The 13,152-nt window shown below is 48.1% G+C and overlaps 1 protein-coding gene across 1 annotated transcript in view; it reads left to right on the top strand.

The window, feature by feature from the left end:
* Nucleotides 1-3,271: 3,271 nt before the first annotated feature.
* The window catches only part of LOC126485001 (uncharacterized), an 89,621-nt gene continuing 79,740 nt past the window's right edge, over nucleotides 3,272-13,152 (top strand). The window contains exons 1-2 of the mRNA XM_050108606.1: nucleotides 3,272-3,491; nucleotides 8,151-8,243. Coding sequence (XP_049964563.1) covers nucleotides 3,272-3,491; nucleotides 8,151-8,243 — 313 coding nt within the window. The remainder of the gene's footprint in view (nucleotides 3,492-8,150; nucleotides 8,244-13,152) is intronic.

Here is a 13,152-nt window from a genome sequence, read left to right as displayed (position 1 = left end):
GATAAGGTAAACGTACGCAAGAGTCAGGATAGATGTCGTCCTGCTTCAGTAAACTACTCTGACGGAAAAAATCACAATACCAAGAAAGAGTTGTTCGAGATAAACGAAAGTTGGTAAGCATGTTTATACATGAGAAAGATGATGTCTGTTCAGATTTGGCGCCAGTCGGATAAGAGAGGCGCTCTTGGCGCCACTATGAGGATGCAAATCAAGTTGACTTTAAATACGGCCTGTAAATGTCACGCGCGTTTGTTACCTTTGAGACTGAACGTAGTGAGTTGATGTTAGAGAAGAATGTCGGTAAAACAACGACTGCACCATTATCAACAGCTCAATGCGTTTGAACGACGTCGTGTAATAAGGATACAAGAAGGTGGATGTTCCTTCTGAGATACTGCAGAAAGACTTGGCAGGAATGTAGCCTTTGTTCGTGATTGCTGGCAGCGGTGGTCGCGGGAATGTACGGACTAGGGTCCGGACTGCCACGTGGCACTGCCGAGAGGGAAGACCATCGAGTTCGGCGTATGGCTCTGGCGCATCGTACTACGTCTGCAGCAGCAATATGAGCAGCAGTTGGCACCGCAGTGACACAATGAACTGTTACCAGTTTGTTACTTCAAGAACAGCTCCGTGCATTCCACTGACCCGAAACCACCGTGATTTGCGGCTTTAGTTGTGTCAAGCGAGAGCTCATTGGAGGGTGGAGTGGAGATCTACTGTGTTTTCCGATGAAAGTCGGTTCTGCCTCGTCGTCAGTGATGGCCGTGTGTCGGTTAAGAGGAGGCCAGATAAGCATCAGCACGCTTGACACGCTGGACCTAGACCTTGAGTTATGGTCTCGGGTGCCATTTCATATGACAGCTGGAGCACTCTCGTGGTTCCCCCACGTACCCTGACTACAAATCTGTACGTCAGTCTGGTGATTCGACCTGTTGCGCTGCGAGTCATGAACAGCATTCCACGGGGTGTATTCCAACAGAATAACGCTGGCCCACACACCGCTGTTGGATTGTAACCCAACATTCTCTTCGGAGTCTTGACACATTGTTTCGGTCTGTTCGATCACCAGGTCTGTCTCTCATCCAGCACGTATGGGACATCATCGGAAGACAACTTCAGCGTCATCTACAAGCGGCGTTAACCGTCTCTGTTCCGACAGATCAAGTGGAACAGACGTGGAACTCCGTCCCAAAAACTGACATCCGGCAGCTGTGCAGCACAATGCATGTCCATTTGTTTGCTTGCATTCAACATTTTGGCAGTTACATCGGTTATTAATGTACCAGCATTTCGCATTTGCAATGGCTTATCTCGCGTTTACATTAACCTGTCATCCGGCAATGTCAATCACTTAAGTATGTTACCTAAACAATGCATTCCCGAAATTTCATTTCTTGGTGTTGCAATTTTTTTCCGTCATTGCACGAAATCGTTCAATACGTAATGCCCCACATTTTTTTCTCAGAACATATTTATTGTTAAGAGTCAGAATTTGGTGACAATATACATCAACATGTCTTGTACATGTCCTGTTTTTCTATGTAGTCTCTATCAGGTTCTAGGGCCGTAGGCCAACGTTGTGAAAGAACATGTACTCCCTACTGGTAAAAGCTCTTGTCCTGTTGGCGTGGACATGTTTTCACTGCATGACTGACACTCTCTTCATCTTCCAAGTGTGTTCCCCGCAGAGAAGTCCGTGGGTGCCAGGTCTGCAATTTAGCGACGTGTTCCCGTGTTCTCAAACTTGTGTGTGGGCGTGCATTATCGTATTGGAGGAGGATTTCTGTTGGATTCTTGTCGATCAAACACGTAGAAAACGATTCTTGAGTTTATTCAGAGTCTTCACGTGTGCCGTTGAATTGATGGTTGACTCTCTTGGCATCACATCCACGAAAATGACGCCATCACAATCCCAGAAGACTGTCACCATGACTTTTCCTGCAGAGCAAGTTGTCTTGAATGTCTTCTTTTGTGGTGAATGAGGATGATGTCACTCCATGGACTGCGTTTTTGATTCCGGCGCAAAGTGGTACACCCAGCTTTCGTCCCCCGTAACGATCTGTAACAGAAAGACCTCTCTGTTGGTCGCGAAACGCTCCAACTATTCAGAGAAAATTGCCTTTCTTAGAATCTTATGGTCTGCTGTAAGCATTCGTGGAACCCATCGAGAGCACCTCTTTAAATATCCGAGTGTCTCGATCATTGCAGACGCACTTCCAATGCTGACCAAGAACTGTAGAGCCAATTGTAAAGTTATGATGCGCCATTTGGCACGAATAATGGTATCCGCACGATTCAGCACGTCTGGAGCAGTGGCTGTGACAGGACGTCCCGAGGGTGGCTTATCATGGAGCTCTGTTGCCGCACTTCCTAAGGCTGTATCTTCCTTCACCCATCGCCCTACTGTGCTGCTATCAAAGGGAGCATCGCCATACACTGCACACGAATGTTTATGGATGTTCAACACGGTTTCTTTTTCTGCACACAAGAATTCAATAAAAGCACGCTGCTTGTAACGTGAGTCGTATGTAGACGCCATTTTGACAGTGTACTATGGCTCTGCCATGACCCGCCAGGCTAGCCGAGAGCGCTAATGCGCTGCTTGTATGGACTCGGGCAGGCGCGCCAGTCCCGGATCGAATCCTCCCGGTGGGTTAACGACGAGGGCCGGTGTGCCAGCCAGCCTGGATGTAGTTTTGAGGCGGTTTTCCACATCCCACTAGGTAAATACTGGGCTGGTCCCCAAGCCCCGCCTCAGTTACACGACTCGCGGACATCTGAACACGTTTTACACTATTCCATGGATTACACTGGACACAGACAGCTGGGGTACACTAATTCCGTCGCGGGGGGTGGGGGGTGGGGGGGGGGGGGGGGGGGGAGGGGTACGGGGTGGCGGCAGAAAGGGCATCCAGCCACCCCTTAACATTAACCTTGCCAAACCCGAAACCAACAATAGCGACCCTACGAAACCGCGGGATATAGGCACCAAGTGACAGATGACTTTGCCATCTACCCAACGGTCCAAAATTTCACTGGTACAGAACGAACATCAAATGTGAAGCACCAACAAGGACGTTTTAAATTGTGAAGCATTACTTATTGAACGACCCTCATATTATGTGGCGATCGCAAGTGTACACTAAGCAGCCACTGTGAAAAACCCGATAAATCAAGCCACTAATTCAACACACATTTGTGAATATGCCTTTTATTTGAAACGTAAGCACTTGATTGGAAATAAAAGTAGAAAGTAAGAGAGCGAGTGAAAATGGCGCATTCTTCATTGTCCTCAGAGGAGGGCGCGGCTCGCGCCGCTGCAGTCGCCGCCACCCCCGCCGCCCACGCCGCCTCCGGCGCCCTGGACAACAGCACGTCGGCCGGTGTGTGGGGACGGGCCCCGCGGTCGCCGTGTTCCTGCGCCGACGGCCAGTGCGGCTGCTGTACCGGCTTCCTGCTCTCGCAGCTCAACATCAACCTGCGCCAGAGGGGTACGCACTTAACTTACCTCGTGAGTTCTCATAGGCACCGCAGGCAAGTGTGTGGGAAGTGGGCATAGCCAAAGATGGACACTGCTAGCCATTAAAATTACAACACCGGGCGAGTTAGCAAATAAGGAAATTTTACTCATTTTATGTCACCTATACAGTGTAGTAGGAAGAATACAGCATTAAATTTGTATATGATTTGAAGGTATGAAGAGAGTTTGCAGTAGGAAACAATCCGTGAAAGGATAAGGAATAAATGAAGGTCATATGGACGTATAGGGCAAAATCCTTTCCGTGGGGGGTATATGCACTACCCACTTGAAGATATTTGAAATGGCATACCAGCATGTAGTAAGTCACACGACCACGTGGAACATTCTCCAAGACAAATGCTACTATCTGTATCAAATTTTTTCGCTGGTTCGCTGCATAGGCCAGCACGGTGATGGGATTTCTGTGATCCATCGCATTCACAGATGAAGCTAATTCTAGTAAGAGCGCTGTAGTCAACCTCCACCAAACAATCGTTGGGCTATAGAGATAGCCCACGAAAAGACAACAACGAATCATCAGCACTGGGTCAGCCTCAATGTGGGTGGAGATTACTGGCGACCGCTTCATGAGACCTGTCATAATTCTACAATGCCTCACAGGCGAGGCACATCTGCGCAGCCGGCCTGGGTGGTCGAGCGGTTCTAGGTGCTACTGTTTGGAACCGCGCGACCGCTACGGCCGCAGGTTCGAATCCTGCCTCGGGCATGGATGTGTGTGATGTCCGTAGATTAGTTAGGTTTAAGTGGTTCTAAGTTCTAGGGGACTGATGACCTCAGAAGTTATGTCCCATAGCGCTCAGAGCCATTTTTGAACATCTGCGCTTCCTGTGGATGACCCACCCTCCCTTGCTGCAAAATGCACCTTTGATGGTACAAACAGTAATGTGGCTTCTACATGATGGTGCTCGAGATCATTGCTGTGTTAAGTGTGGAGCTACAACACTAACATAGACAAATAACTCTTCTTGCTTAGTACATTCTCATCATGCTTTCATTTTTGAAGCATATACTGTTAAAGATCTTTTCTCTTCATCTTCAAGTGCGTTCACCTCCCTTGGAATAGCTTTCTGGCTGTATGTCCATGTCCCGCACCTTTTTCCATTTAACAAAATCAACTGCACACTCTGTGAAATTACATACACAGAGCTGTCACCTCTGTCAGCAGCAGCTCCAATGGCATCGAAATGAAGTGAGCTTTGACGACAGGTATGTGTACGCTATTCCACGTCACTTCATCTCTGTGCTAGACTTCACTAACAGCTGAGTGGTGACTTACTAGTCTCCTGGCAATCTATGGCCACACGTTTTCATTGTGAAACTTCATTATTTTAAATGAGTGTGTCTGTACTTAAATTGCTGAATATAATCATGAAAAATATTCAATCTACAAGTCGAACATGTACAGATCGTTAGCCTACGCTAACACTTCATACTTCTACCCTCCATCAATGATAGCTTCTCACATCTAACATCCATCACTGCTGGCTGTTCACCTCCAACTACCCAACAGTATTTCCATCACTGCTGGCGACTAACTTCCAACTGCCCAACACTACTGGCGATTAGCTTCCAACAACGAGTCCCACCAGCCACAGAGTTTCTTACAAAGAATGCGCAGTCAGAGATCCAAGGCAAAGCGCTACACAGCGCTGCCAACATAGAAGCAGCCCACTTACAAATGGATCAGAGATCTGAAGAACGTGCTGGCCAGGGTAGCACTCGAACATCCCCTACATCGAGGTAGATCAGAACGGCACGGGTTACGTGCGGTCTCCGTCACGGAGATCGCGGAAATAGGACAAAACCACCAACATCAACATGTCAGAAATTTAAAGCCTGTTATTCAAATTACCAGCTGTCCAGAGGTGAGCGTGTAATGTATCCAACTGCATCCTATACCATCACACTATGTACAGCGCCCACGTCAGAATGACGCATGCAGTCAGGCAAGCATTCCTTCATCTTGCAGCCTCCTCATGCATATTCGCCCCCATCGTGATGCTGTACGCAGAACTGAGGGTATTCTGAAAAGATAACGTGGTGTCACTCCCGCACCCAGTGTACTCGTTGGGAACAAAACCGCCGGCGTGCGTCCCTCTGCTACCATGTGAAGACAAGCCAAAACAATGCTCGCCGCGTTGACACACTGTAAGACCTCCACATAGTGCCGCACTGTAAATCTGGATACTTGTCTCGCTGCAAACGATCCATTTACTGCCTCAAGTTATGTGACGTGGCTGAATGTTCCCACGTAGCCAAGCAAACAATTTGACTGTTCTCTCGGGCGCTAGTCGCGTGGGGCCGCTGAGATTCTGCAAGCCGTTGGGTACTGCTCTCCTGAGCCCATCGATTCCATATCCAAATGTCTGGAGGTATATTTACTGGAGAGATAACTGGAGTGTCAATGGTTCACAACCATTCCACTGTCGGACTCCAGCACGTGCTCTTCGGTATCTCCTTTGAACACGAAGCATAATGCGTTTTTCTTCCAAACAAACAACATTCAAATTTGATTTCAGAATGAGAAACCCACTGCGTAATCATTCCTTATATATAGAATATACACTGAAACGCCGAAGAAACTGCTTTAGGCAAGCGTATTCAAATACAGAGATATGAAAACAGGCAGAATATGGCACTGCGGTCAGCAGTGCATATATAAGACAACAAGTGTCTGGCGCAACTGTTACATCGGTTACTGCTGCTACAATGGCAGTCTATCAAGCTCTAAATGAGTTTGATCGGCGGCCGAGCGATGGGACACAGCATCTCCGAGATAGCGATGAAGTGGGATTTTCCTGTACGGCCATTTCACGAGTGTATCGTGAATATGAGTAATCCGGTAAAACGTCAAATCTCCGACATCGCTGCGGCCGGAAAAAGATCCTGCATGAATGGGATCGACGATGACTGAGGAGAATCGTTCAACGTGACAGAAGTGCAACCCTTCCGCTACTTGCTAAAGATTTCAGTGCTGTGCAATCAACAAGTGTCAGCGTGCCAAACATTCAACGGAACATAATCGATATGGGCTTTCGGAGCCGAAGGCCTACTCGTGTACCCTTGATGAGAGCATGACACACACCGAGCGAGGTGGCGCAGTGGTTAGACGCTGGACTTGCATTCGGAAGGACGACGGTTCAATCCCGCGTCCGGCCATCCTGATTTAGGTTTTCCGTGATTTCCCTAAATCACTCCAGGCAAATGCCGGGATGGTTCCTCTGAAAGGGCACGGCCGACTTCCTTCCCCATCCTTCCCTATTCCGATGAGACCGATGACCACGCTGTCTGGTCTCCTTCCCCAAAACCAACCAACCAGCATGACACAAAGCTTTACGCCTCGCCTGGGCCCGTCAACATCGACATTGGACTGTTGATGACTGGAAGCATGTTGCCTGTTCGGACGAGTCTCGTTTCAAATTTTATCGAGCGGATGGACGTTTACGGATATGGAGACAAACTCTTGAATCCATGGACCCCGCATGTCAGCAGGGGTCTGTTCAATCTGGTGGAAGCTCTATAATGGTTTGAGGCGTGTGGAGTTGGAGTGGTACGGGACTTCTAATACACCTAGATACGACTCTGAAAGGCGACGCATACGTAAGCATCCTGCCTGATCACATGCATCCTTTCATATCCATTGTGCATTCCGACGGACTTGGGCAATTGCAGCAGGACAATGCGACGCCCCACACGTTCAGAATTGCTAAAGAGTGGCTTCAGGAGTACTCTTCTGAGTTTAAACACTTCCGATGGTCACCAAACTCCCCAGACATGAACAATATTGAGCATATCTGGGATACCTTGCAACGTGCTGTTCAGAAGAGATCTCCATCCCCTAGTACTCTTACGTATTTATGGACAGCCCCGCAGGATTCGAGGTGTCAGTTTCTTCTAGCACTTACTTCAGACATTAGTCGAGTCCATGCCACGTCGAGTTGCGGCACTTCTGTGTGCTCGCCGGGGCTCTACACGGTATTAGGCAGGTGCACCAGTTTCTTTGGCTCTTCACTGTAGATGGCGTTACTCCAACCTGCTTTATGAGATTGCACTGAAAAGCTGATCATTTACATATCCAAGTATGCAAAAGACTTCATGCCAAATTGACGTTTGTTGCTTGCCTCTTTCGTGTATCCGTTATTTTAATGGGTAGCAGTGTACAAAATTGTCTGGGGTAACAAACGGAAGGGGACATAATTAAACAGTGATGAGAAAACAGACAATGGGCTCCTTATATGGAAACATTCAGTAAATGTTTCCAAACATCATTTGTCATTTTATATGTAGCACTTATATCCACCATGGAAAGTAAGCGAAACAAGTACCTGATGGGGCAATTTTTACGCTTTCTTAAGATAGTGTCACTAGTTTATTTCAGTCCTTTAATATTGGGACAACAGTCATGTGTACCTCACATCTAGCATAAGTTACTAGTGCCACGAAAGCTTCTACTATTCAAAATATCGATTTCGGTTGTACAAAAAAATAGATTCCTGCTTCGCAACAGCCTGTATTCTATTCGTTAAGCTCTAATAGCAGTGCAACTGCATTACTTAGTTTCATCAGTAGGTTAACTACCAACAATTTATCCGTTTTTTTCTGTTAACAGCTTGTGTAAATGTGACATACGATCCGGATGATTTTGCTATGAACATGGCGTTATACTTCAACGATCGTGTTCTTTACTCCAATACGGTGTCAGGTAAGTACAAGATATATATTTTACTAGTTATCATACAATGTTTGTAACATTACAAACTCTTCTATTACAGAACAATTTTCAGCTTTACAAAATACCTATAGACACTAAATTTGGTTACTGTTAACTATTTTTGTTACACGTCTGAGTGTGCTTTTCTGTCAACGACAGGGAATAAACGGTTCATAAAGACAGTCTAAACGGCTTGAGCAGCAAATCAACCATCAACCAAAAAGTTAATTTGAATGCAACGTCATGCACGATAGGGTGTTTAAATTTCGGTTCCAACTGGCGCTGTTGTCGTAACAGACATCAGTTTGAGATAAGTTTTGTATCGAACTCACAGTATGTTATTTAATAAACTCATGTGTTTTCGTATATGGTACACTACTGGCCATTAAAATTGCTACACCAAGAAGAAAAAATGGTTCAAATGGCTCTGAGCACTATGTGACTTAACTTCTGAGGTCATCAGTAGCCTAGAACTTAGAATTAATTAAACCTAACTAACCTAAGGACATCACACACATCCATGCCCGAGGCAGGATTCGAACCTGCGACCGTAGCGGTCGCCCGGCTCCAGACTGTAGCGCCTAGAACCGCACGGCCACTCTGGCCGGCCACCAAGAAGAAATGCAGATGATAAACAGGTATTCATTGGACAAATATATTATACTAGAACTGACATGTGATTACATTTTCACTCAATTTGGGTGCATAGATCCTGAGCAATCAGTAACCAGAACAACAAACTCTGGCCGTAATAAAGGGCTTGATACGCCTGGGCATTGAGTCAAACAGAGCTTGGATGGCGTGTACAGGTACCTTCAACATGACACCACAGTTCATCAAGAGCAGTGACTGACGTATTGTTACGAGCCAGTTGCTCGGCCACCATTGAACAGACGTTTTCAATTGGTGAGAGATCTGGAGAATGTGCTGGCTAGGGCAGCAGTCAGACACTTTCTGTATCCAGAAAGACCCGTACAGGACCTGCAACATGCGGTCGTGCAATATCCTGCAGAAATGTAGGGTTTCACAGGGATCGAATGAAGGGTAGAGCCACGGGTCGTAACAAATGTGAAATGTAACGTCCACTGTTCAAAGTGCCGTCAATGCGAACAAGAGGTGACCGAGACGTGTAACCGATGGTACCCCATACCATCACGCCGGGTGATACGCCAGCATGGCGATGACGAATACACGCTTCCAATGTGCGTTCACCGCGATGTCGCCGAACACGGATGCGACAATCATGATGCTGTAAACAGAACCTGGATTCATCCGAAAAAATGACGTTTTGCCATTCGTGCTCCCAGGTTCGTCGTTGAGTACACCATCGCAGGCGCTCCTGTCTGTGATGCAGAGTCAAGGGTAACCGCAGCCATGGTCTCCGAGCTGATAGTCCATGTTGCTGCAAACGTCGTCGAACTGCTCGTGCAGATGGTTGTTGTCTTGCAAACGTTCCCATCTGTTGACTCAGGGATCGAGACGTGGCTGCACGATCCGTCACAGCCATGCAGATAAGACGCCTGTCATCTCGAATGCTAGTGATACGAGGCCGTTGGGATCCAGCACGGCGTTCCGCATTACCCTCCTGAACCCACCGATTCCATATTTTGTTAACAGTCATTGGATCTCGACCAACGCGGGCAGCAATGTCGCGAAACGATAAACTGCAATCGCGATTGGCTAGAATCCGACCTTTATCAAAGTCGGAAACGTGATGGTACGTATTTCTCCTCCTTACACGAGGCATCACAACAACGTTTCACCAGGCAACGCCGGTCAACTGCTGCTTGTGTATGAGAAATCGGTTGGAAAGTTTCCTTATGTCAGCACGTTGTAGGCGTCGCCACCGGCGACAACCTTGTGTGGATGCTCTGAAAAGCTAATCATTTGCATATCACAGCATCTTCTTTTTGTCGGTTAAATTTCGCGTCTGTAGCACGTCATCTTCGTGGTGCAGCAATTTTAATGGCCAGTTGTGTATATGCAGTGACGGAAACGGAAAGTATTATATCAAGGACACCTGGACCAAAACTAGCAAACTGATATTCCACCTCTTCCACACATGTGGGACATGTTAAAATTTCATTCTTATACGACTTGATTTTCGGTGCAGAAGTATGGTGTGAGTACATGCTGGCTATTGGATGTGTCTATCGTTACTGGAACTTCTCGGGCGGAGATCACAATATGACTTCTCCAGAGGAGGTGCATGCGCAGCTGATGCATCTCTTGGTCTTCGAGAAAGGCCAAATGATTGGCGTAAAGGGCTTGGAAGTATCATACTAACAGCAGAAGAACCACAGTACGGGAAGGTCGTAGGGTCGTTCCACTGGCTCTGACGAATAGACGGATGGTACCAACTGAGATGCGGACAGAGGTTACAGCCAGAGTGTCACCACGAACTGTCGGGAAGAGATTACTGGTGTCCGGGTTGAGATCTCGCGTTGCAGTGCGCCGTTTACCACAGACGGCAGAGGCTTGCAGGGTGTAGAGCGGAAGTCAAGTGGAACATTGGGTGGCATCTGTAATGTACAGTAATGAGTCTCGCTTCTGTTTGTCTTTATCAGATAATGTGCCTGTAGAAAAATTGGTGAAACGTGCGGGCTTTCAAATAATATAATGAAATGATGTGATGTGTGGCCCTTAACTACGTACCCTCCTACTCAACGTTGGCTGGTTTCGTTGTCTAGGGGCTGGGATACGTAGTTGCCGCATTACAGGCCAAATACTGCTGAGTCTACAGTATACGATAAGAATACACACATGAATCGAATGGACGAAGGTTTCTATCACTCGGCAATTGCGAATTATGAATGTAACATATAAATTTATAAATGAAAGATTGCAATTAAATAAAATCTGCAGGTACTGTCTTAACGACTTTAAATGATGAGTACGATAGTAGAAGTACTTTTGAGAATGTGGTATATTTCTGCAAAACACTTACTGGTGTCAATGGTCCAGCAATTAAGTAAAGTATAAGTTGAATAACAGGGAAACAATATATTCCTACTGCAAGTAATTAGCTACAACAACATAGCTCGCGAGATATTCACTTCTAAACACACACTACGTCTTCACTGTAGAAGCCACGGAAATCTCACAAGTGCACAAGTCGGCATTACAAATACACTCCTGGAAATTGAAATAAGAACACCGTGAATTCATTGTCCCAGGAAGGGGAAACTTTATTGACACATTCCTGGGGTCAGATACATCACATGATCACACTGACAGAACCACAGGCACATAGACACAGGCAACAGAGCATGCACAATGTCGGCACTAGTACAGTGTATATCCACCTTTCGCAGCAATGCAGGCTGCTATTCTCCCATGGAGACGATCGTAGAGATGCTGGATGTAGTCCTGTGGAACGGCTTGCCATGCCATTTCCACATGGCGCCTCAGTTGGACCAGCGTTCGTGCTGGACGTGCAGACCGCGCGAGACGACGCTTCATCCAGTCCCAAACATGCTCAATGGGGGACAGATCCGAAGATCTTGCTGGCGAGGGTAGTTGACTTACACCTTCTAGAGCACGTTGGGTGGCACGGGATACATGCGGACGTGCATTGTCCTGTTGGAACAGCAAGTTCCCTTGCCTGTCTAGGAATGGTAGAACGATGGGTTCGATGACGGTTTGGATGTACCGTGCACTATTCAGTGTCCCCTCGACGATCACCAGTGGTGTACGGCCAGTGTAGGAGATCGCTCCCCACACCATGATGCCGGGTGTGGGCCCTGTGTGCCTCAGTCGTATGCAGTCCTGATTGTGGCGCTCACCTGCACGGCGCCAAACACGCATACGACCATCATTGGCACCAAGGCAGAAGCGACTCTCATCGCTGAAGACGACACGTCTCCATTCGTCCCTCCATTCACGCCTGTCGCGACACCACTGGAGGCGGGCTGCACGATGTTGGGGCGTGAGCGGAAGACGGCCTAACGGTGTGCGGGACCGTAGCCCAGCTTCATGGAGACGGTTGCGAATGGTCCTCGCCGATACCCCAGGAGCAACAGTGTCCCTAATTTGCTGGGAAGTGGCGGTGCGGTCCCCTACGGCACTGCGTAGGATCCTACGGTCTTGGCGTGCATCCGTGCGTCGCTGCGGTCCGGTCCCAGGTCGACGGGCACGTCCACCTTCCGCCGACCACTGGCGACAACATCGATGTACTGTGGAGACCTCACGCCCCACGTGTTGAGCAATTCGGCGGTACGTCCACCCGGCATCCCGCATGCCCACTATACGCCCTCGCTCAAAGTCCGTCAACTGCACATACGGTTCACGTCCACGCTGTCGCGGCATGCTACCAGTGTTAAAGACTGCGATGGAGCTCCGTATGCCACGGCAAACTGGCTGACACTGACGGCGGCGGTGCACAAATGCTGCGCAGTTAGCGCCATTCGACGGCCAACACCGCGGTTCCTGGTGTGTCCGCTGTGCCGTGCGTGTGATCATTGCTTGTACAGCCCTCTCGCAGTGTCCGGAGCAAGTATGGTGGGTCTGACACACCGGTGTCAATGTGTTCTTTTTTCCATTTCCAGGAGTGTATTTCTATCTCTCGCGACCACGTGCAAACTGCTCCACTCCAAGTCTTTCCCACGGCTCCGTGTCCTTCGCGCCGTCGCGTCCAGCACTTTCCGTGTCCTGTGCCGTACTCCCCGTCCAGAACTGCCCCCCCCCCCCCCTCGAGTTCTCGAAACGATCCTCCTCTCCCACTTCCATACAGTCTCACCATTAACGAGCGCTCCCTCCGTGTCTACAAGCGAATGTACACTCACAAACATATTTAAGCAAATATGAAATACTGGAGTTACATTTAAGTAACTTGAAATTAAGTAAATGTTCCTATGGCTGGCGTTCTCGCTTCCCACGCCCGGGTTCCCGGGTTCGATTC

This window comes from Schistocerca serialis, chromosome 6 (genome assembly GCF_023864345.2).
Source record: "Schistocerca serialis cubense isolate TAMUIC-IGC-003099 chromosome 6, iqSchSeri2.2, whole genome shotgun sequence".
In the NCBI taxonomy this organism is placed as follows: domain Eukaryota; kingdom Metazoa; phylum Arthropoda; class Insecta; order Orthoptera; family Acrididae; genus Schistocerca; species Schistocerca serialis.
Note: the sequence above shows the minus strand (reverse complement) of the source record. Positions and strands in the feature narration are given on the sequence as shown.